Here is a 26,642-nt window from a genome sequence, read left to right on the forward strand (position 1 = left end):
CTGTTATAAAAACCGTCAACCCCAATCTGGCCCTCCATCACTCTCTCCTCCACTCTGACCCCTCTCTCCTGTCCTCCTAAATGAGAAATCCGACTGTGTTTCCCCCTAGAGAAGCCTGGCCCAGCCTGCCACTATAGGCTTGATAAATGCCATCTTTATGAGGGCTTTTCAGGTGATCCGTCCCTCCCAGCCTTCGTTCTCAGCAGACAGTGATTAACAACTAACAACATAACGTTGATTTGATTTTGGTATTGCTAAAAGAATCTTGTGAGAGGTGAGGAGTCACCATAATCATCCAAACTTGACCGACATTTAATTCATTGCCTAGGCCTAAAGTTCACCTTCATTTAGAACACTTACTTAGTATCTGGTAAATTCCTGATAGAATTTCTGAGGAAATTTGGATAATTCTCTGTCAAATCTTTATAACTGGTCAGTTACTGATACAAACACAATTAGCCCAGGCACACATCACTCTCTCTCGCTCTCTCTCTCGCTCTCCCTCTGCATCCTCCAAGCCCTCCCTATGAGCAGGGCTCAGTGCACCCTGGTCTCAATGGGTTCCCCTGATTAAATAAAAGTTCAATTTAAAAAAAGGGTTAAGCTTACTGTAGTTTAGTGTTAGTTGGTCTGGGAGGCAGGGAGTCAAGGAGCAGGGAAGGCCATCTGCATGGACATTGTGCTGATAATGTGCTCCACACTAAGAGATGGCCTCACATGGAAATTAATACCTTCTCATGGAGAGGATCCCCTTTTCCCCATTCTCTATCCCTGCCATTCATAGGGAGACCCCCAGTCAGCCTGGTTTTTCTCCACACCAGCCCCAGCCCCTGCATCTCAATGGACCTCTCACCAATAATCCCCTCCATTGACACACAATCTGAGGGATTACTGAATTACAATACACTACATGTTACAGTGGCTGATTGACCGCGGTAGATGGGCTTCAATCAAAGTGATTGATTATCATCTAGGGAATTCCCATGCTGCTTTCAAGATCTAAAAACAGTAAGTACAGTATAGTTACAGTAAGTGGGTAAAAATGCTACGAAATAACACACACACACACACACACACACACACACACACACACACACACACACACGTTTTTTTTTTGCTGTGAAGTGAACCACATAAGCTTTCTCAAGGCCATAGCCACAATGATTCAAAACGTATGGACAGCTCAGACTGAGACCAGAAATGCCGTAGTCTTGCAGACACTGAATCAGTGTCTGAAACTATACAATATAATCATCATCATCAAGAACCCTTTCATTCCCACATGTCATCTCATGTGATCTGGCTGTTGTGTTGAATAGCTGGCATAACCCACCAGTCTCACCACTACTCCAGCCTAAACGCACAGCCGTCCTGCTAGGCAGATGACACACAGCTCTATTTACCAATCAGACCCAGGGACCAAGCTAAGGTAGCTACCCTTCACACGTGTCTTGCTGAGATCAAATGTTGGATGTGTGACAAATTTCTCCAGCTCCATGATAGGAAATCAGAGGATGTTTTAATTGGCCCCCACCTTGCTAGAACCCAGATTGTAGATAACCTTGGTAATCTGTCCACCAATGTAAAGCTTACATTCATAAGCCTTAGCGTTTTTTTTTTACCCTGACCTAAACCTCGAGCTGCATGTGAAGAAGGTTGTCCAGTCCTGCTTTTATCATCTAAGAAATATAGTTAAAGTCAAGTATTTTACTTCAGTCACTGATCTAGAGAAAGTTATACATGCATTATTTCCTAACGCCTATATTACTGTAATTCTTTGTATACATGCCTCAGTCAGAAACCACTCCATCTACAGTTAGTTCAAAATGCTGCAGCTCGGCTTTTAACAGGCACCCGAAAATGTAACCATGACACCTATTTCAGCTTCTCTACACTGGCTACAAGTCACTTTTAGAAAACATTTTATGAATGACGTTTATGGCTAAGCTTGGTTTAAACCCATCCTATATCTCAGATCCTTTATCTCCCTACGAGCCAGGACGCAGCCGGAGATCCTCTGACAGGGCGCTGTGGACCATTCTAGGCTGGAGATCAGGCTGCTTCTTCTCTTTCCTCTCCATTTCCCCTTCCTCCTGTCTTTGATAGTACTTTTATTTGATGTTGAAGCTCTTTGTTACTTATATTGAAAAGCTTTATACAAATAAAGTTATTATCATTATTACTGCAGACATCAAACATCCCTTTAGGCTGGAACTGGGGTGGAATTAATACAGTAGCTAATCACTGAGCTCTCATTACTGACGCTCATCAAGCATGATTAACACAGGAAACCATCCAACCTCTCCAGTTCCAATAAATAACTTACAATGATGTGAGTTTTCCTCTGGATTCCCAACCACACTGACTAGTCTTTTATCAGAGATAACAAGAGAGGGAAGTAAAGGGGGATGGTAACAAAGAAACGTGCTGATGATCTGATTACACCAGCAGAGTCATTGTGACTTGGGGGGTGTCATGATGAGTCTGGTGTGCCAAGCAGCTGTGGGACATCATATCATACAGGAAGTAGCATGATACGCCCTATCCACTGTGATTCTTATATGAATGGTTTGGCAACACTAAACAGGGATAGGATGTGATGAAAGATTATTTATGGTTGTGGTGTGCTGGCACTCTTACCAAGAGATCAAAAATGTTCGTCTTTATTTATGATCGCTCTAGACTTCAATCAGAAGCTAAATGAGATGAGAGAGGGGCACATTCTGATCCACCATGACAACCATGACAGGAAAAGCATTCTCTTTTGATGAGGAGACATCCTCATAAGTCATCAAATATAATATACCGGTGGCTCCAGTCTTATCAGGACCACCACATCATTTAAAAGCTTTCTATTATGATTTAACAATACATTCAAAAAATATTGAGATGTGTTGTATGCCAAGAGCAAGTTCTGAAAACAAAATGGATGATATACGATCAAGACTATCCTACCAACAGGGCATTAAAAACGTCGATATCTTATGTTTCACCGAATTTTGGATGAACAATGACACGGATAATATAGAGCTGGCGGGATTTTCCATGCATCGGCAGGACAGAGAAGCTACATCTGGTAAGGCGAGGGGCGGGGGTGTGTGTCTATTTGTCAATAACAGCGGGTCAGCGATGTCTAATATTAAAGAAGTCTCGAGGTATTGCTCGCCTGAGGTAGAGTACCTTATGATAAGCTGTAGACCGCACTATCTACCAAGAGAGTTCTCATCTATATTATGCGTAGCGGCCTATTTACCATCACAAATCGTCGCTGGCACTAAGACCGCACTCAACCAGCTATATATCCAAAAGCAAACAAGAAAATGCTCATCCAGAAGCGGTGCACCTAGTGGCTGGGGACTTTAATGCAGGCAAATTTAAATCAGTTTTACCAGCATGTCATGTGCAACCAGAGGGGAAAAAATCTAGACCACCTTTACTCCACACACAGAGAAGCGTACAAACCTCTCCGACCATTTGGCAAATCTGACCATAATTTTATCCTCAGAAATCCTGCTTAAAGGAAAAACTAAAGCAGGAAGCAATGGTGTAAAGTACTAAAGTAAAAATACTTTAAAGTACTACTTAAGTAGTTTTTGGGACATCTGTACTTTACTATTTATATTTTTGCCAACTTTTACTTCACTTAAGAAAATAATGTACTTTTTACTCCATACATTTTCCCTGACACCCAAAAGTACTCATTACATTTTGATAGGAAAATTGTCCAATTCACACACTTATCAAGAGAACATCCCTGGTCATCCCTATTGCCTCTGATCTGGCAGACTCACTAAACACAAATTATTTGTTTGTAAATTATGTCGGAGTGTTGGAATGTGCCCCTGTCTATCCTTCAAAAAAAAATATATATATGCGCTTAATATACAGAATTTGAAATGGTTTATACATTTTATTTTCATACGTAAGTACATTTTAGAAGTTCCATTTACTTTTGTACTTAAGTACATTTAAAACCAAAAACGTTAACTTTTTTTTTTACTCAAGTAGTATTTTACTGGGTGACTTTCACTTTTACTTGAGTCATTTCCTATTAAAGGTATCTTTACTTTTACTCAAGTATGACAAATTAGTTATTTTTCCAACACTGGCAGGAAGTACCAGTAACTTGCTCAATAGAGAAGTGGCTAGATGACACGGATGCTACGCTACAGGACTGTTTTGCTAGCAAAGACTGGAAGACATTTCTTGCATTACTCATCTCATATGTATGTACTGCATTCTATATAAAAGTAAAGAAACAATGTATACGAAATGCTTCAGTCTGGTTTTAGACCCCATCATAGCACTGAGACTGCACTCTTGAAGGTGGTAAAGGACCTTTTAATGGCATCATCAGAGGCTCTGCATCTGTCCTCGTGCTCCTAGACCTTAGTGCTGCTTTTCATACCATCGATCACCATATTCTTTTGGCGAGATTGGAAACTCAAATTGGTCTACACGGACAAGTTCTGGCCTGGTTTAGATCTTATCTGTCGGAAAGATATCAGTTTGTCTCTGTGAATGGTTTGTCCTCTGACAAATCAACTGTACATTTCGGTGTTCCTCAAGGTTTCCCGATTTAGGACCACTATTGTTTTCACTATATATTTTACCTCTTGGGGATGTCATTCGAAAACATAATGTTAACTTTCACTGCTATGCGGATGACACACAGCTGTACATTTCAATGAAACATGGTGAAGCCCCAAAATTGCCCTCGCTAGAAGCCTGTGTTTCAGACATAAGGAAGTGGATGGCTGCAAACTTTCTACTTTTAAACTCGGACAAAACAGAGATGCTTGTTCTAGGTCCCAAGAAACAAAGAGATCTTCTGTTGAATCTGACAATTCATCTTAATGGTTGTACAGTCGTCTCAAATAAAACTGTGAAGGACCTCGGCGTAACTCAACCCCTTGGGTTGTGCCGTGGGCTATACTCGACCTTGTCTCAGGATGGTAAGTTGGTGGTTGAGGATATCCCTCAAGTGGTGTGGGGGCTGTGCTTTGGCAAAGTGGGTGGGGTTATATCCTGTTTGGCCCTGTCCGGGGGTGTAATCGGATGGGGCCACTGTGTCTCCTGACCCCTCCTGTCTCAGCCTCCAGTATTTATGCTGCAGTAGTTTTTGTGTCGGGGGGCTAGGGTCAGTCTGTTATATCTGGAGTACTTCTCCTTTCTTATCCGGTGTCCTGTGTGAATTTTAAGTATGCTCTCTCTAATTTTCTCTTTCTTTCTCTCTTTCTTTCTCTCTCTCGGAGGACCTTAGCCCTCGGACCATGCCTCAGGACTACCTGACATAATGACTCCTTGCTGTCCCCAGTCCACCTGGCTGTGCTGCTGCTCCAGTTTAAACTGTTCTGCCTGTGATTATTATTATTTGACCATGCTGGTCATTTATGAACATTTGAACATCTTGGCCATTATCTGTTATAATCTCCACCCGGCACAGCCAGAAGAGGACTGGCCACCCCACATAGCCTGGTTCCTCTCGAGGTTTCTTCCTAGGTTTTGGCCTTTCTAGGGAGTTTTTCCAAGCCACCGGGCTTCTACACCTGCATTGCTTGCTGTTTGGGGTTTTAGTCTGGGTTTGTGTACAGCACTTTGAGATATCAGCTGATGTACGAAGGGCTATATAAATACATTTGATTTGATTTGATATACTATTCTAGATATCTTAGTCACTCAATGTTTACATATCTGGCATTACTCATCTCATATGTATATACTGTTTTCTATACTATTCTGTGGTATCTCATTCACTTAATAATGTTTACATATCTTGCAATACTCATCTCATACGTACAGTTGAAGTCGGAGGTTTACACACTTAGGTTGGAGTCATTAAAACTTGTTTTTCAACCACTCCACAAATTTGTTGTTAACAAACTATAGTTTTGGCAAGTAGGTTAGGACATCTACTCTGTGCATGACACAAGTAATTTTCCCAACAACGGATTACAGACAGATGATTTCACTTGTAATTCACTGTATCACAATTCCAGTGGGCCAGAAGTTTACATACACTAAGTTTGTGCCTTTAAACAGCTTGGAAAATTCCAGAAAATTATGTCATGGCTTTAGAAGCTTCTGATAGGCTAATTGACATAATTTGAGTCAATCAGAGGTGTACCTGTGGATGTATTTCAAGGCCTACCTTCAAACTCAGTGCCTCTTTGCTTGACATCATGGGAACATTTTTTAAAGACCTCAGACAAAAATTGTAGACCTCCACAAGTCTGGTTCATCCTTGGGAGCAATTTCCAAATGCCTGAAGGTACCACGTTCATCTGTACAAACAATAGTAAACACCATGGGACCACACAGCCATCATACCGCTCAGGAAGGAGACGCACTCTCCTTCTCCTAGAGAAGAACGTACTTTGGTGCGAAAAGTGCAAATCAATCCCAGAACAACAGCTAAGGACCTTGTGAAGAAGCTGGAGGAGACAGGTACAAAAGTATCTACATCCACAGTAAAACGAGTCCTATATCGACATAACCTGAAAGGCTGCTCAGCAAGGAAGAAGCCACTGCTCCAAAACCACCTTAAAAAAACACAGACAACAGTTTGCAACTGTACATGGGGACAAAGATGGTACTTTTTGGAGAAATGTCCTCTGGTCTGATGAAACAAAAATATAACGTTTGGCCATAATGACCATTGTTATGTTTGGAGGAAAAAGGGGAGGCTTGCAAGCCGAAGAACACCATCCCAACCGTGAAGCACAGGGGTGGCAGCGTCATGTTGTGGGGGTGCTTTGCCGCAGGAGGGACTGGTGCACTTCACAAAATCGATGGCATAATGAGGCAGGAAAATTAGGTGGATATATTGAAGCAACATCTCAAGACATCAGTCAGGAAGTTCAAGCTTGGTCGCAAATGTGTCTTCCAAATGGACAATGACCCCAAGCATACTTCCAAAGTTGTGGCAAAATGGCTTAAGGACAACAAAGTCAAGGTATTGGAGTGGCCATCATAAAACCCTGACCTCAATCCCTTAGAAAATTTGTGGGCGGAACTGAAAAAGCATGTGTGAGCAGAGAGTCCTACGAACCTGACTCAGTTACACCAGCTCTGTCAGGAGGAATGGGCCAAAATTCACCCAACTCATTGTTGGAAGCTTAGGAATAAATGTCAGGAATTGTGTAACACTGAGTTTAAATGTATTGGCTAAGGTGTATGTAAACTTCCGACTTCAACTGTATATACTGTATTCCATACTATTCTGCTGTACTTTAGTCCATTCCGCTCTGACACAGCTCGTCCATATGTATATAGTCTTAATTCATTCCTACTTAGATTAGTGTGTATTGGGTATATGTTGTGTAATTAGTTAGATATTACTTGTCAGATATTACTGCACCATCGGAGCTGGAAGCACAAGTATTTTGCTGCACTCGCAATAACATCTGCTAATCATGTGTATGAGTCCACTAAAATTTGATTTGATTTGAATATGTTCCCAGGATTCATCCAATGGCTTTGAGGAGTATACCACCTCAGTCACTGGCTTCATCAATAAGTGCATCGATGACGTCATCTCCACAGTGATCGTAGATACATATACCAACCAGAAGCCAGGGATTACAGGAAACATCTGCATCAAGCTAAAGTCTAGAACTGCTGCTTTCAAGGGTCGGGACACTAATCCGGACGCTTATGAGAAATCCCGCTACGCCCTCAGACGAACCATCAAACAGGCAAAGCGTCAATATAGGATTAAGATTGAATCCTACTACACTCTCGACAGATGTGTAAAGGCTTGAAAACTATTACAGACTACAAAGGGAAACCCAACCATAAGCTATCCGGTGACGCGAGCATACCAGACGAGTGAAATGCCTTTTATGCCCGCATCGAGGCAAGCAGCACTGAAGCATGCATCAGATCACCAGCTGTTCCAAACGACTGTGTGATAATGGCCAACATTCACAAAGCCGCGGGCCCAGACGGATTACCAGGACGTGTACTCAAAGTATGCGCGGACCAACTGGCAAGTGTCTTCACTGACATTTTCAACCTCTCCCTGACCGAGTCTGTATTACCTACGTGTTTCAAGCAGACCATCAAGCAGACCATCATACCTTCGCCCAAGGTAGCGAAGGTAACCTGCCTAAATGATTACCGCCCCGTAGCATTCACGTCAGTAGCATGAAGTGCTTTAAAAGGCTGGTCATGTCTCACTTCACCAGCATCATCCTGGATACCCTAGACCCACTCCAATTTGAATATTGCCCCAACACATCCACAGATGACTCAATCTCAATCACACTCCACACAGCCATTTCCCACCTGGACAAAATGAACACTTATGTGAGAATGCTGTTCATTGACTACAGCTCAGCGTTCAACGCCATAGTGCCCACAAAGCTCATCACTAAGCTAAGGACCCTGGGACTAAAGACCTCCCTCTGCAACTGGATCCTGGACTTCCTGACAGGCAGCCCCCAGGTGGTAAGGGTAGGCAACAACACATCTGCCACACTGATCCTCAACACTTGGGCCCCTCAGGGGTGTGCGCTTATTACCCTCCTGTATTCCCTGTTCACCCACGACTGCGTGGCCAAACACGACTCCAACACAATCATTAAGTTTGCTGACGACACAACAGTGTCTGATTACCTGATTACCAAAAACGATGAGACAGCCTATTGGGAAGAGGTCAGAGACCTGGCAGTGTGGTGCCAGGACAACAACCTCTAACTCAATGTGAGCAAGACAAAGGAGCTGATCGTGGACTACAGGAAAAGGTGGGCCAAACAGGCCCCGATTTACATCGACGGGGCTGTAGTGGAGCGGGTTGAGAATTTGAAGTTACTTGGTGTTCACATCACCAACTAACTATCATGGTCCAAACACACCAACACAGTCATGAAGAAGGCATGACAACACCTTTTCCCCCTCAGGAGACTGAAAAGATTTGGCATGGGCAGATCCTCCAAAATTTCTACAGCTGCACCATCGAGAGCATCCTGACCGATTGTATCACCGCCTGGTATGGCAACTGCTCAGCATCTGACCGTAAGTCGCTACAGAGAGTAGTGCGTACGGCCCAGTACATCACTGCGGCCAAGCTTCCTGCCATCCAGGACCTATATACTAGGCGGTGTCAGAGGAAGGCCCAAAATATTGTCAAAGACTCCAGTCACCCAAGTCATAGACTGTTCTCTCTGCTCCCGCACGGCAAGCGGTACCGGAGCACCAAGTCTCGGACCAAAAGGCTCCTTAACAGCTTCTACCCCTAAGCCATAAGACTGCTGAACAACTAATCAAATGGCCACCCGGACTATTTACATTGACACCCCACCATTTGTTTTTACATTGCTGCTACTCTCTGTTTATTATCTATGCAAGTCACTTTACCCCTGCCTACATATATAAATTACCTTGACTAGCCTGTACCCCCGCACATTGACTCGGTACCGGTAACCCTGGTATATAGCCTCGTTATTGATATTTTATTGTGTTACTTTTGATTATTTTTCACATTAGTTTATTTGGTAAATATTTTCTTAACTCTTTCTTGAACTGTATTGTTGGTTTGTAAGTCAGCATTTCACGATCCTGTTGTATTCGGCGCATGTGACAAATAAAGTTTGATTTGATTTACATCTCCTTTCAACTGGGTTTCATATCTGACATCTTGACCAAAAACTTGTATTTTCTTATAATTTTGAATATTGGGTAAGTATATGTTTTCAAAATAACCTAAATGTCCAGGGAATATAAATTGTGTTGGTGAGAAATGATACTGTGTCTCATAAAAGGTCAAGCTATGACTTGTGATAGGGGAATTTACAGCATATTATGGTTATTTTAAAGTTGTATGCCAGAAGTTCCTCCTCTGTGCTCAATAGCTGCCTATTGTTCAGCAGATGTCCAGATGGACTCAAATGAAAAGGGCACATCCTCAAATCTACTGGTCTAAACTGTCTGTCTGATTCTGAGCCACACAGTTTAGACTATTATAGTGCCAATAAGATTTATACAACAGCTTTCTGATACATTGACATGTGAACGGACTGAACAACAGAGAAATGGATCTTTACAAGTTGAGAATAGTCCAACAACACGTGCTGAAACATTTGCTTTTATATGGCTCTTTCCCAGTGCTGTAATTGTTCGCCATTTTTCTCTAAGTGAGGTTAAAAGGGCATTGACTTAAATGTATCTGTGAAGTTATCATAAATGGCTAATCTGACTGACTGACAAGAAGAGGGAAATGAATCTACTCTCTCATATCATGTGAGAGTGAAATCATCACAAGTCCAAAGGTCAATTAATTCAAGGAATGCCATGACTTTACGCTTTCACTCCTCTTTCCATTTGAGACAGACATGTTATAGTCATCTTTTTGCAATTACATTGTAAAAGAATGCAGATGAAACAAAACAATATAACAACAATGAGGAAAAGAGAGGAAAAGATGGTGTAAATATGGTGGGATCGTTAAATGAAACAATTTCAATAAACAAATAATGGCTTTGATTTATTTCAGAACTTTCAATAAGAATAAACTAGAACAATTTTGATCTAATAAAACTTGAAAAGTCGTCTGTTATTTCACCCCACTCCAACATATACTGTACATTTTGAAAAGTGTTTTTAAAGAATTTCGAATAAGATTTGTAAGCACAGCAATAATTTGCAATGACGCAATACAGTCAATATTTGATTGTTTGAGTAAATGAAAAACAATTTGTTAAATATTGACAGCTATCAACAGAGCTGCACAGAGAATATCTGTCTGAAGATTATACAATATGAATACTAAAGGTTAAAAAACATGTCTGTCTGAAGACTATACAATATGAATACTAAAGGTTAAAAAACATGTCTGTCTGAAGAATATACAATATGAATACTAAAGGTTAAAAAACATGTCTCTCTGAAGAATATACAATATGAATACTAAAGGTTAAAAAACATGTCTCTCTGAAGACTATACAATATGAATACTAAAGGTTAAAAAACATGTCTCTCTGAAGAATATACAATATGAATACTAAAGGTTAAAAAACATGTCTGTCTGAAGAATATACAATATGAATACTAAAGGTTAAAAAACATGTCTGTCTGAATATTATACAATATGAATACTAAAGGTTTAAAAACAGGTTTAAGAATATACAATATGAATACTAAAGGTTAAAAAACATGTCTCTCTGAAGAATATACAATATGAATACTAAAGGTTTAAAAACATGTCTGTCTGAAGAATATACAATATGAATACTAAAGGTTTAAAAACATGTCTGTCTGAAGAATATACAATATGAATACTAAAGGTTAAAAAACATGTCTGTCTGAAGAATATACAATGTGAATACTAAAGGTTAAAAAACATGTCTGTCTGAAGACTATACAATATGAATACATGTCACAACAACGTTAACAGTCAAGTTATGAACCTTGTACTATAAAACTGGCTATACAGGAAAGCCGTTGGGGCCTGTAAGAGCAGTTTTCTCAATAATTTCAACAGAAACTAGAGTAAATATTAAAACATAATTTACTAAGAGGAGGTCTCTTTTTATGAGCTGTGTATAGATAAATATGTGAGAAACGGTGGTTGCGATACACCCACAGGGAGAACAGAGATATCACCAGATATCATCTTCCATTCCTGTGTCTGAAAATCATTAAAACCAGAACGGTCTTATATGTTTAAAAAATTATTACCGACAACACAAACAACACTTTTACAGGATATTATAACTCCCATAATTCTACAGTCCTTAACTGTACCACTGCTTACTGCGACCAACCAACATAAGAAAATCTGAGCATTGTCACTGAAAGAATGTTATTCAATACATATAAAACTGAAAAAATCCACTTCAAAAAGAAGATGATTTTGCATTGATTGCAAGTGTAAAAAAATACATTTAAAAAAAATGGAAAGAGAAAAGGAACTCTGGTGGACAATAAATAGGCCAAAACAAGCAATGAAAAGGTTAATGAATGGAAATGGGGACAGGCAGCAAAGGGGTTAAGTAAAAGTGGCAATGGGCATGGGTAGGTAGTTAAAGAGTGAATATTAAAGGGTTACAAGTAAAGGTGTGGTTAGTCTGGTAAAGGGTTACAAGTAAAGGTGTGGTTAGTCTGGAAAAGGGTTACAAGTAAAGGTGTGGTTAGTCTGGTAAAGGGTTAATAATAGTAAAGGTGTGGTTAGTCCGGTAAAGGGTTTATAATAGTGAAGGTGTGGTTAGTCTGGTAAAGGGTTAATAATAGTAAAGGTGTGGTTAGTCCGGTAAAGGGTTTATAATAGTGAAGGTGTGGTTAGTCTGGTAAAGGGTTAATAATAGTGAAGGTGTGGTTAGTCTGGTAAAGGGTTAATAATAGTGAAGGTGTGGTTAGTCTGGTAAAGGGTTAATAATAGTAAAGGTGTGGTTAGTCCGGTAAAGGATTAATAATAGTGAAGGTGTGGTTAGTCTGGTAAAGGGTTAATAATAGTAAAGGTGTATTTAGTCCCGTAAAGGGTTAATAATAGTGAAGGTGTGCGAGGTGGAAATGTGACCGAGCCATTGCTGGATGGCAGTTTCTGTGTGAAAGCCTCACTATCAGGCAACTCTCAAGGTGGATGGGCCTCAGTCAGGAAGGAAGTTGACGGTTAACAGGTTGTAAAAAGGGGGAAACAGTGAATTTGTGACTTGCAGTGAAACTTTCCATTCACCTCTGATGTGTCACTCTGTATTTCTGTGGCTCAATGACGATCAGCCCCCCATGGACTGAAACTATCATAACGCTATCTATCCATCATTCTATAAAATGTTTATATGATTCATACGATAATTAAATGAATACTATATTGAAATAAATTAATTTGAAAAGGATATGAACAGCAATGCTGAAACTTTCCATTCAAACCCTCACTGATGCTATCTATCCATCATTATTACACACTCACACACACACACACACACACACACACACAAACACACACACACACACACACACACACACACACACACACACAAATGGCTATAAAATGTTCATATGATTCATATGATGATGAAATGAATAGCCTATATTCAAATACATTAATTTGAAAAGCATGTGAACAACAATGCCGAAAACCGTTCATGAATGATAAAACTCTCTGAACCCTTGTGAATGACCAAACAGCTTTAACTAAAATTGCCCGTTTGTCTGTTAACTCGATTTGGGAATAATCTTTCAACAAATTAGAGAAAAAAAAACGAAGCCTTTTATTAAAACCAGCTCTAAATAAAGCCACCAAAGTATTCATTCTTGAAACAAAGAAAAGAGCGATGAAAGAAACTGCTGGCAAGGATGAGAGCTGATGCAATCTCGCAGTCTGATTTCAGCACAGCCAAGTGTGTGTGTGTGTGTGTGGGGTGTGTGTGTCAGGTGCCAATTTAACACCATCCCAACTGGCAGAGGGTAGTTACCTGCTACACACACACACACAATGGTCCTGGCCATGACAACTCTACAAAGGCAACAGGTTGCTTCCCCCTATACCTGGTCAGCAGGCAGCCCCATATTTTAATTTTAATTTGATCTTTATTTAACTAGGCAAGTCAGTTAAGAACAAATTCTTATTTTCAATGACGGCCTATGAGCAGTGGGTTAACTGCCTGCTCAGGGGCAGAACGACAGATTTGTACCTTGTCAGCATATACAGGCCAGGGTAATACATTTTTCACACTATTGTGTTGACTTAACCCGTAATGTGCTGGCTCAGATATTACTATGCTGGCCAAATGAACGATCCTATGTTGTTTCTTTCAGCACTGTTCCAACAATTCTGGTGGATACATAACCATGTCATTGCAGCATGGATCAGTAGTGTGAGGCAGGGTGGGCGGGTGTGAAGCCTCTATTAGCAGCAGGCTTAGTTGGGAGGCCAGACCACAGGGTCCCAGGCCTGGTGACAGTGACGTCTGACTGGACATCAGATCAGTCTGGGAGGGTGACACCAAGCCATCAGTGGTGGGCGAAGGATGGAAAAAGGACACGGCAGTTGTCGCGCCATTCTTTAAGGCACATGTGAAATGTCTTTATACGTAGATATCAACGAACCCCGTTCTGCTTGAGTGCCATATGACACCAAATGAATAGCACACAATCAGTCTGTTTAAGGTCACCATGGCAAAGCAGTGCCACATCATAACAGGACCAAGATTTGAATGTAGATTTCAACCAGACCGCATGAAAGAGACAGTTCATCCTAACCTAAGAAACAATCTTACATAGAATGTAAGTGGCAGAGCATGGCCATCATCAGCATCCAGACTAGGTAACAGACTGAGGGTATCTCTTACAAGAGCAGCGTCAATACCATACATATTCTACTGTATAACCACCACCCTTCCAGGGTCTGTCAAATAAAGAACATGTATTCCATGCAACACAGCATGTTCCAGGTCCCCATGATTAATTCATGCTAACATTTTGTTAAGAGACCTGAGTTATATTCAGAACAAAGTTAGAATGGGTTTTTCCTAAAAAGGGCACAAACGACCTCAAAATGTCACACTTGAAGCGCTCTCAACCGTCATGTTCCAAGTGAACCCTTTAATGTGGGATACTACCCCTGTCATTGTCCTCCTCCATCCTGTGACACAAACACTCATGCAAGCAAGCACACACACACACACATTTCCACTTCTTCAGGATGTCCAATGTTACTTAGTGGCTAGGTTACTCACCCGATCAGAGACACCATCTGCTCCACTATGTGGCTGCTGAAGGTTATGATCACAAACAGTTTCTGTGAGGAAAAAAGAGAGAGACAATCAGTCAGTCTGTGGGTCTTGAGGTCGTGGGGGGTACAGACAGGCCCAGCCACGGCAGTACACTCATGGTTTGATCAGTAATACCCCCTCTGCTGGACCCCCTGTAGTCAACCAACACCACATTTGGTGCCTGACAGGCGGTCAGCCCAAAACCAGCCATGAAGTGGCCCTTTGTCATCAAGGCCAGGAACAAAAGTCAGAGGCCCTATGACACATTTTAACCAACGCACAGACACTCAGGTCAAGAAATGAGTCTACACAGGCAGGCTGTCTTCAGGGGGTGAGGATGAGGGAGGGTGTGGGGTTACAGCTGATACAGATAACAGTTGAAGAGGGGGATGGGAGGAGGAGTAGGAGGTGGAGAGGAGTATTGAGGGGATAGGGGGGATCAGGAGGAGATGTGTCACTCCTCTCAGACAGACGTTTACAACAGTAAAGGGGTTTGTTTTGTTCCTGTCCAGTCTAATTCCTTCTTACTCATTGCCTCAGACTGGACACAGGAGACAGGGGGGTGGGGGGTTGGCCATTACGGCTCAATCAGACCCTATTAGGGGGCTCATTACGTCTCTGTTTACCGTTCAGTTACTGTTCAGCCACCCACTGAGCAGGAAACCAGGAAGCACTGGGTCTGGGAGAGGCCAAAATGGATGCCACTGCCCATAACAAAGACCAAGTCTAACAAATATGTTTTTGTCCTTTTCGGACTCATGAAAACCTGGTAGGGAAGTGCACAGGTTTAACATGATGATACTACCCCATTGTGCCACTCGTATAGGGAATCAACACTGGAGTGAGTTCTCATAATAGCAATGTGCATGTCTGTTGAAACCCCTTGAAACACAGAGCCCATAACTAAACTAGTAGGAATGTGGAAGTCAGGGAGGTTATCATAATGGAGATGACTTCTCTCCTATTGTTTAGGCCAGACTGTGTGTCACGGGTACTGAAGGTAAATGAAAATACCAGAAACTGAGCTTTTACTGTCCACTTCTTAAATGGAAGGACATTTACTCATGTCTCTGCTCAGCTAAACCTAACGGAGCCATTTCAAAATGTTACAGATAGATTATAATTAATAGACATTTTTGTAGGGGCTGTTACATTTTAGTGAGGGCAAATCAAGTCTGACTTTTTAAAGTGGAAATTACAAACTTTAGAACCATTTTTAAACATTGAATACACTGCAAGTTTGCATAAAAACAGTAATCAAATCAAAACCTAGCTAGTAAACATCACCACAAAGGACCGTCAGAAAACCAAATCCAGTTTAGAGTATGACAGGGCCAAGCGTTGTGAAAAGGTGTGGATCCTCGGGGACTCATGTGCCATTGTTAACAGGAACAGATTGTTATTGTGAACCTGAATTTACCACCTGACCTGCAGGTACAGTACAACCCAGTTATCCAGCTCTCAACCCCCCCTAGTGCATTGTTCCCCTGCTTTGGCACACAAGGGAGAATGTTCACCTGTTCCCCATTACAGTCTATCATATTGCCCCTTCATTCCCTCTCTTTCATGACAAGTTCAACAACTATACATCTCTGTGACTCACAGTACAGTGCAGTATACTGTCAACATAAAACTACAAAGAAGTGCCATCTAATATAATATAATTTTCTGCATTCTTTCCAGACTTAACACAATGGGGGGAAAGAACAGGAGAAGCTGAGAGAACAGGGGTTTGTTCAGAATGTTCAGATTTAACTGTATTGTTTACAGAGGACATGATCTGTCAGGTATAGAGCATTGTGTCAGCTATATTCATTACATTTCTATCTGCAACACAGGACGTTTCATCTCACTGAATACATCCCAGGCTGACCCCAGCCAGTTATGATGGTGAGCCTGGTTCCGTTTCCAGTCAGTTTGGTGTATCATTGTAAAGCTTGCCCTGGCCGTTTCAGGCAGGTAGGGGACAGTGACACACCTCTGACTCTGCCTGGCGGTGGAGCCACAGTCATTGGCCCAAGGGACACTAGGCCTAATTGACTCTATGACGCTACTGCCCATGCCAGTCTCTGTATCATCACAGACAGTGTTTCTCTACAATAGGGTTTGATCTATGGACACCACCCCACACCCACTCCTCACTGCTTGCGCATCTACAAAAAGTGAACTTAACATTACTAGTAAGATAACAAATCCTAATAAATCAGCTTACTCCATTGGTGTTTAAATGTATTTTTATAAAATACTTTATAGAAGAGTTAGAAAGTCTAATCCATTAAGCATACAGACACTACCATGGCACAAAGTGGATTAAGTCCTTAATCCTTGCATGCATGGGAAAACTGATTCAACTTTGACACAATAACCATCACTGTATACTTCTTTACAGTACAGATTCACCTTTCAGTACAGACAAAACTCAAGTGATTCAAATATCTTCTCCCTACTAAAGTACGCATCTCTGAGCGCAGCATCTTCTTTCACAAAATGGACGACTGACTCTTGCTTTCACTGGCCAAAATGGCCTCCTTACACTCTCAGTTGAGCACAGTGCAGGAGGTTCCCTCCTCAGCCTCTTCATGGTTTTACTATCATGTCTGACATGTTCAAAATAAACAGAAGCCTTGATCTATCAATTCTATAAGAAAAAAGGTTGCTTTGTCAAAATGTTATATCAAACTACTGACCTTAATAGGTAGCCTCTTTGACAGAACAAAAACATACATAAGAAAAGTGAGCTCTGTGTGCAAGACATCTATGTAAACATGTGTGCTTGTATACAGTAAACTCACCTGAATGTGCATTTTGATTATGGCTTTCCCAATTAGTGTCGCTCCAAAAAAGGTCCAAAAGGGAACAAGGAAATGGCCACATGTTATACCTGCCAGGTCAAACAATGGATTTGGGATCTGGAGAAACAGAGAATATGTATTCAATATAAGAAATTAATATGAACAACTGACAACAATTATAGAGAAAACAACTTTATTCTATAGAAAAGTGCAGGGACTCAATATGCTTCAATATACTTCATTATGCTTCAATATGCTTCAGTACAAACACTTTTGTTCAATGTTCCTATGTTTGAGGTGTTTAGCACTTACTGGAGGTATCTTACAGATTAATAATACAATGACTGAAATCTACAGAATATATATATATATAATATAATATATATACGTATCTTTATATTTATATTTATCTTTATTAATAATCTGTTCTGTCTTCTGGTTTGAGAATCAGCAGTTCACTTTAAATGAACAGACAGTTTCATGATGCATAGAATTGCTCTTTTAAGGCTTGAATTTAACTTGAAGTCACTTTCTAGTATTTTCTATCATTAATGGGGGCGATTAAAATGTTTCAACAGAATACAGTTAATATATGATGTCACTTACAGAGGCACAGGCGAGAATTCCAAAGAACCCAACTCTCTGAACCATTTTCTGCACTGCTAGTTTTGCTCTGGTGGCAAAGTCCTGAAAAGGAGCACAAATAATGGCAAATATTTAACTGATCATTCTATACAGACCATGTCATTCTTATTCGCATTTCATCATAGCAATGGAATGTATGAATCTTTAAATGAGTAACATATTATGTTCATTTGAGTAGACTCAATTATTTCTCAGCAGTGAAGACCTAATCTATTTACGCAATCAATAACCTTTTCAATAATCTATGGTGATGAAAGATAGAAGGATGATCTCCGACCCATTTTAAATATCTCACAGATGAACACATAGTAGTAACATTACTAAAAATACTTCCAATACATTGTTCATTCTATAATTTATCTGGGAACTTGTATCATTAGGAAAAAAAGGTTTCAAAATTGTTTGAGGCTTGTCGACAAGAAGCGAATCTTAAAATACATCGGAGATGATCCTTGCAAAATCACTACAAATCAAAGTGATCCAATAAAAACAACTGAGTTACAGTCTAAGGAATTCCATTATTTAAAAATGCCGTTATATATAATTGATCCTCTCTAAAGAAATATCGTTGTGGTGTGTGCTGAAAGTCATTTGTGAGTTGTAATGCATTTCTGTATTTGAAATGATAAATCAATTTGACTAAAACAAGCTCGTGGAGATTTGAGACTTAACATTACTATTAGTATAGTAAAATATGAGATTATGGAGCAAGATTTTAAGACTATAGAAAATATACTTACTGTAGGTTTAGGACAAACAGATGTCTTTTTTATCATCTCTTCTCATTTAGATGTTGTATTTTTAACACACTGACCATGAATATAAAGAAAAGAAGGATGCTGGCATTTTATATGTACAAATATATCAGAGAGCAGATTATTGATTAACGAATAATATGGTTTATATCAAGTAAACCTATTTCTCTAAGAAGTAAATGTCCAATTAACATATTGAATTGTGGCAACATGGCATCTTTCTATTCATTTAACAGAATATTGTGACATGCTTTACAGATTTTTCCAAGTCACTATTATCTAAATATTTATTTTCCTTCATATATCAATATTTCTTTTAACCAAAACAGTGTTCTCAGCCCTGCAAAAGTCCTGCACACAGTCAGTTGTCCTGTCAGTTGTCTAATTGGAACAATCTCTGCAAACTCATCCAAACACCTTTTATACTGGGATATTATATATTCACATCCACTAACTGGCCGTTTTCAATCCAATATCATTGGGAATGTGAGGGCAAGACTAGACTTCATGGTCATTCCAATGACTCACAGATTCTTCGTCATTCTGTAGCATTTCCCCGCCATCTCTCCTGACAACTCAACAAAAGGCTCTTTTCAAAGCAATGACATGGCTTTTTCCTCAATATACCTATGCTGGGAAGATGAGGGTTAAACTCTAGTTGATGTAGTTAAAAATATTTCTGGGAACTGATGGAAGGATGGCGGAATTATCCTGGAATGATTATGGTAAATTGGTCCTACTTCTGATGATTGTATTAGAATGCCACTAGAGATAACACTACAAATTGTATGCATGTGCTGATGTGTTTAATTGGTCTTGATTTTAGGCAAATTATTATGTTTTACAGATATTTAACTATGGCAATGCTGTAAGGTTGGTATATAAATTTAAGGGGAATAAAAAATGTAATGTAAATTCAATCTAAAAACACACTGGGGCTAATTTGTGAAATCATGTTGAGGGTATTGTCTATTTATATGTATAGATTTGTATTTAATATTGCGAAATGTATATCCAGACATTTCTTGACTGGACTCCAAAAATCTATTCTGTAGATATTGATTGCTCCATGACTGAATCTTTGATATGAAGTCTTGATGTGTTTAAATATGTGTGTTTAAGCGCATATCTAACACATGATCCCTTTCATGTTCTAATCAATGGTAATGACATTAGATGACATCAACACATATTTCCTTTGATATAAAATGTAAAATATATTTGACTTGTGAGCTGTAGGAGCATGTTTTACTTCTCTAAACAATGTGTTGCATAGCACAAAGAATGTGTTGTATAGCACAAAGAATGTGTTGTATAGCACAAAGAATGTGTTGTATAGCACCAAGTCATTCCTTTTAGCGGAATGACTGGAATCATCCACTAACTTGTAGACTAACCTTTAGGTCATCTCTCAGGCTAGATCTGATATGATGCATAAACAACTCTTAACTGGCCAGACCTCAAACTGCTGGCTTTCAAATTACTATACCATATTATTACTAGTTAATGGTAGTTCACATTTAATATGTTCAATTGCTATAATTATTTGCAAAATGAAACTGCAATTTCAAATCAGACGTGCCCCCCAGAATTAGTAATATACTCATCCAAATCATTATGTTCTACAAGAAATTGATTAAACATCAATGCATGATGAAAATTGGTTATTGATAATGACCATCACCCATAAAATATCTACTTTTATGGGTGAACATTTTATTTATAGCACTTTCACCATTGTTTCACACACATACCGGTAAATTGAAACTTGAGAGTTTAACTTGACTGGGGGGAGACTGAGGTTAGGGTATTAAGACAAGATCATGCCTAATATGGTCAACAAAGCAGTGGAGTAATGGTGGCATTGCTTCAAGAGCAGGAGCCGGCCCACAGGAAATTTTGGAGACATAGGGAGTAGACTAAAAGAGGGGGGCCCAACTGACATCCACTCTGATTGGCTCACATTTTGAATTTCTCCCTCAGATTCTATCCAATCACAGGAGCTTTCCACAAGGATAATCCTGCTTCTCTAATTCTAGCCTTCTGTTCCAAATTCTTTATTCTGTTTTTTTGTTCTTTTTTTCACCGTTTCCCCCCCTTTCTAAATCTTGGAGACGGAGCTGGTTGTCTGGGGGAAGGAATGTGTATGGTTTACAGCTGAACAACTCTGGACCGTCTGTTGACCACAAACACCTAACAACCACAGGACTAGAGTAGGGGATTTATGCTTCAATAACTAATAACTGTTAGGGAAATCAGCATAGTTTAGTCAATGAATCACATTTATTAGATGAAATATGATATTTGCATTGGTATAGTTTACAAAGTTAGTGGAGTTCTGGATTTACACTCACTTGACTGGTATAGATGAGTGAAAGGAAAATAGCTACCTCACCACTGAATTAAATGAAGGTCCCAGTGGGGGGGAATATCGTGTGTTTACACGTGACATTGTCATTCACTAGCGGGACTCCCCTTTTCTCTTCCTGTATGTACCTTCTGTACCACAAAATTGTCCATCTTACAAGACCAGTGTTCAGAAATCCAGACACCACACAATGTGTGTTGTACGCAGTTCATGGAAAATCACCATCTTGGCCAGGCTTCCACCCACGACTGCCTCCCTCCCGTCCCCATCCCCCGCGCAGCGCGTTATCCCCCAGGGCAGGGCTTACCAGCAATTACATTTTGGAGATCTTGTCAAGGGTGCAGTGTCATTAAAACCATGGGGGCATGGCTCCAGCTTTTGGCTCTCCATCTCTTTACTCAGCACTCTGTACCCAATATTCCCCCACATCAAGATGCTGCCTCCGGCGTGAAGTACAGCTCACACATCTGATCTATCATTCATATGTTAAGGCTATTACAGTTAGTGGCCCCATCACCTGCTGTGGAGTTTGCTTCTTATTTTGCCAACTAAAGTTATGCAAATAAACATGGAATATTAGACCTCGTTAGGGTAATGTCTGAAGGTACAATAGGTCTCCCAAGGTTGAGTGACTGCCGGGGACTTCTTAGTAATGAAACAATGTCAATCACCATGGTGATTACATGGGAATCCAGGTTGTAAGATTTTTTACAAGGATATTACATTATCAGAGCCTATCTGAGCACATTCTATATTCACTGTTCCACAACATTTCCACACAAAGGGCACCAATGAGCACCATGTTTAGCATAATAGTTTGAATACCAATGGTTACTGTTGCCAGAGAGATGACGAAGGTTGACGCAAATAGGCAGTGGGAGAAAAGTGAAATAGTTCACCGTTTCCCTCCTCACATGTAATGATATAGCAACCCTACTCAAAATCAGTTTATATAAACAAACCAGGCCACTCCATGTTTATGATAACAACTTGCCCAGATATCAATTTATACAATTTATGCAATATATGCATGACTCATTATACTGATGCAAATATGTACTCTAGAACATAAATGTATGCTTTATGATGAACTGAAAGGTTTAAACATGTGGGTGGTTGGATAATTAATAATTGTGCTATTCTACAGACTTTAATAGACGTGGTGGAAGTAAGGAGTTGAAAACCATCCAAAATAGGCAGACGACAAAGCAATGTGCATCTGGAAAAGTTGAGTGTCAGTTAAGGAAAAATCAACACAGCACTGTTTTTTTCTCTCTTTTTCCTGAATGAAACTCGTTCACACACACAGAAAGGAGGACACATCTCCAGAGCGGAGCGGCGTGGCTCGAGCCCTGACGGAGAGATGGCTAAAGTTCATCTCATTAACTCCCCACAAGCCCGTTCCCTTCTCTCACACACACACAGAGACACACACACACAAACACACACACACACACACACACACACACACAGGAAGCAGAGTGGTTAAGGCTCCTGACGCAACCCAACCCCAGCCCCATAGTCCCTTCTACAAAATTCAAATCTATTGAGACAAAAAAAGTGCCCCCGAGTCCACGTTGACAAATTCTTTAACAAGCTGTGGTTGAAGGGAAGCTGGTTTTACTCTGACTCACCCCCTCCTTTCAAACAGTTTACTGGAAATAAAGGGGAGGAGGAGGGAGAGGGCACTTTCAGAGAAGTCATGTGACGGGGCTGGGCAAACCACAGCACAGAAAGCCTTTGAGTGGAGTGTAGTAGGCCAGGGGGAGGCAGGGGGGAGGGCACACGCCCAGCCCAGCCCAGCGCAGCGCAGGCGGCTCTTATTCAGGATACAGGAGATACAATCCTGGGAGTTGGCAATCAAGAATTCACAGTGCTGGTTAACTACTTCCATGCCGGCCAAAAACATAAAGCACTTGAGGGAAACCACTGAATCACCATGCCACTTTTTGGAGGTTGTTCATCTAGAGAGGATTCCAGGATTCATTTTCAGAACATAAGTATCATCCAAATGTTCAAACACATTTAAAAAAAAGCACATTTTCATGACATCAGCATCTGGACCTGCTTAGTAAAGTCATGACTATCGTTCTTGAATAAGGTCTTGAAGGGGGGGGGGGGGCTGTGTTCTTCTGCCGTCACTCATGTGCGCCTGCTTGCGGCAGGAAGTTGGCACGTGCGCGTTCTGAGAAATGCCACTGGGTTTACGTCAAGCTCCTGGCACATTGACACCCCTATAATCTCAGAGTAAGATAGAAGAGAGTCAGCATCTCTTGCCTGCCGTGGAGCCCAAAGACACATCCGATCAAAAACTCTCCCATGTTACCATTCAATCACATCTCTATTTTCTATAATCACTTTTCTAATCTTGGTTAAAATAACAGACAATAACGATGCAATATAAATCCACCACAACGAGATGTCCATAATCGCTGTGATGTCTTCCTTTAAGAATGTACAGTATAACAAGCATGCAATGCAATAAGCGGTCTCCCTCTCTCTCGGCCAGTGAAACAATCCACCCTCGTTGTAGGTGACAAAAGGAGAGAGAAGAAAGGAAAATAAGGCTTCCGACTCCTGCAGCTCAGCAAACTCTCCTGGTGTGAGCAACCTACTGCCAGATGCTGTCCACACACACACCCGGTGACCAGACCACACTGGAAAGATGTCAGCAGAAAGAGACAGAACAAGTAGAGAGAGAGAGAGAGACAGAGAGAGAGACAGAGACAGAGAGAGAGAGAGAGAGAGAGAGAGAGAGAGAGAGGGAGGGAGAGAGAGAAAGGGAGGGAGGGAGGGAGGGAGAGAGAAAGGGAGGGAGGGAGAGAGAGAGAGAAAGAAAGAGAGAGAGAGAGAGGGAGAGAGAGAGAAAGGGAGGGAGAGAGAGAGAGAGACAGAAAGACAGAGAGAGAGAGAGAGAGAGAGAGAGAGAGAGAAAGGGAGGGAGGGAGGGATATCAACAGAAATAGAGAGTGTGTGACAGAGATAAAGAGAGAGAGCAGTAGAGGGAGAGTGAAAGAGCCTCAGAGCACTAATTCAGACCCAGCAGCTCTGTGGTCGGTGACACTTGTTCAACCCTTCTGAGGATGCGAAACAAACAACCAACAAGCCTTCACTGATGCCTCGGACACGTCAAAATTGCGGTGGAAAAAAAAGAAGAAGAAACAACAATAACGAAGAGCGGACAAGATTAATGGGTCGATGGACAAAATATAACTCTCCACATCGGGGCATCTGTCTTTCTCTCACACGTCCCCTCTCTTTTCCTCTGCTCTCTCCCGCTCCCTCTCTCTTCGTCTTCGTTTGTTCGTTTTGGTGGAGAGCCGAGCGGGACTTTATCAGTGTGTCGAATGATGTTAGAGCTCCAGACTCACACATGTGGTCTGAGGGCCAAGGGAGGCTGGAGACTGTGCCATCTGCAGATGCCCATGGTATGAGTGATAAACTAATCATGACAGTAGGTACCCCCATCACTACGGTGCCAGGGAGCACTCACCCACTATCAAACCACCAGTGCCTGTCACACCCTGCTGACCCACCTGATGAAAACACATGTCAATGTGCCTGATGTTCAACGCCAATGTCTTTTTTGGTTATATCGGCAGAAAGTAATTCATGTACAGTTTTGTACAGAGTGTGAGCTTATAGTGTGAGTCTATCTATTAAGAGCAGACAGTGCTCAGAGTACTATCAATAGCTTGCAGTATAACGACTCATTAAATCAGTACGTAATGAACCCTTAAAGCCCCTCAAGTCATGTCAATCACTAGTTGACCCAAATGTCTGATTTAAATTGGAATAGAACAGTCTATTTTCAAACATGAAGGAGAATCGGGTCATTTTTCGGCACTGGCTTCTCCAAACCGTTTTCCTGCCTGCCCCCATTGTTTGACCTGTATTGTGCTGGAATGCTCATGACATTGAATGACATTGTGAAATACAATCCTTAGGATGAAAGTGCACTCAGAGAAGACCGGCTAAGATTATGGAGGGAAAAAGCAACTGACATCTTGTCTATTCTTTCATTCACGGAGGAAAATAATATTTACTATGAGTTGTCATGGTCAAAGTACTTGTCGAGCCGATTTAGAACTGAAAATACTGTTTGTCATGGTATTACAAAAGCCAATGCAGGCACCTTGAAGACAATGGCTTTGCCCTTGGAGGCATTGCTACACACTTAGACCGAGCAGAGCTTTGTAAAAACCAGAAACACATGACTGCTTCAGTCTGCTTCAGAGGTAGGGAACTGGGAATGGGTTAGCTAATGTGTGTGTGTGCATGTGTGTGAGAGAGAGAGCAAGAGATAAGGGAACGGGCTTGTGGGGAATTAATGAGATGAACTTTAGCCATCTCTCCGTCAGGGCTCAACTCGCACCGCTCCGCTCTGTGTGTGTGTTTGTGCGTGCGCATATACACATCCAAGAGGTTTCCGCTGGTATGACACATGTATACAATGTGACTGTTTTGTTTCAACGAAGTTGCACAAAAGGTTGCTAGATGAGGAGAGAGAAGGCAGAACAAAACAGAGTGAGACCTGGAGGACAGTAGTGACAGGTAGAGCATGGGTAGTGAGAAGAAGAGGGAGGAGAGAAAGCAGAGTCAGAGAGGAAAGTCAGGAGGAGAGATGGAAAGGCTGTGTGCCACCTAGCTCTGTCAGAGAAGAGAGAGAGGGGGGGTGAGATAGAGAGAGAGGAGGGATAGAGAAAAAGGAGAGCGATAGAGGCTTACCTGTGGAGTCTCTGCCTGCTCCAGCAACTCTCCAAACTCTTCATAGTCTTCATCATCAGGCTCTTCTCCAGACAGCCTCGCTGCCCGCGCCATGAAGTAGGGGGGCAGCTCCCCGATGGCTGTGCCTGCTCCCTACACACACACACACACAACCTTTCACAATACAAGTATAATACAATACACATATTTTCAATTTGTCGGGTCAATTAGGGTGTTATTAGTTTGGATCAAACTATATCAATATCCAACATCCTAAATAGCTTTCAATTATAAGACGGTATCACTCGCCAAATTGTGAAGAAAGACGGAAGAGATTTGAGTGAAACAAATCCTCATCCCAGGCAGGTTCAGTGGGTTCATTCCTCCAGGAACACGAGGATGAGGAGGGAGCACAGAGCAACAGACTTAATTAACACAATGAAAAACCTGCAGAGAAAACGAGTGCTTTGGAATTGCTCATAGCTCATTATGGTAATGTTTTCAGGCACAGAAAACGCTGTAAGAAGGGGTGGGGTGAGGGGGGTGAGGAAAGGAGGGAGGTTATGCAGTGAGGTGGGTGAGGGAGGTGGGAGAAGGGAGGGTTAGGGTGAGGGAGGGAGGGGGGTGAGGGAGGGAGAGAGGGGATGGATGGGGGAGGGAGGGG

The 26,642-nt window shown here is 41.2% G+C and overlaps 1 protein-coding gene across 6 annotated transcripts in view; it reads right to left on the reverse strand.

Annotated features, from left to right (window-relative positions):
- Positions 1 to 26,642, reverse strand: part of LOC135550693 (vacuole membrane protein 1-like) — a 104,940-nt gene that overhangs the window by 15,819 nt on the left and 62,479 nt on the right. For all 6 annotated transcript variants that reach the window (XM_064981729.1, XM_064981726.1, XM_064981724.1 and 3 more), the window contains 4 exons: positions 26,000 to 26,131; positions 18,110 to 18,190; positions 17,504 to 17,620; positions 14,676 to 14,737 (listed from right to left, as the gene is read on the reverse strand). In XM_064981729.1, the coding sequence (XP_064837801.1) occupies positions 14,676 to 14,737; positions 17,504 to 17,620; positions 18,110 to 18,190; positions 26,000 to 26,131 (392 nt within the window). The remainder of the gene's footprint in view (positions 1 to 14,675; positions 14,738 to 17,503; positions 17,621 to 18,109; positions 18,191 to 25,999; positions 26,132 to 26,642) is intronic.

The sequence above is a fragment of the Oncorhynchus masou genome, chromosome 12 (genome assembly GCF_036934945.1).
Source record: "Oncorhynchus masou masou isolate Uvic2021 chromosome 12, UVic_Omas_1.1, whole genome shotgun sequence".
Classification (NCBI taxonomy): Eukaryota; Metazoa; Chordata; class Actinopteri; order Salmoniformes; family Salmonidae; genus Oncorhynchus; species Oncorhynchus masou.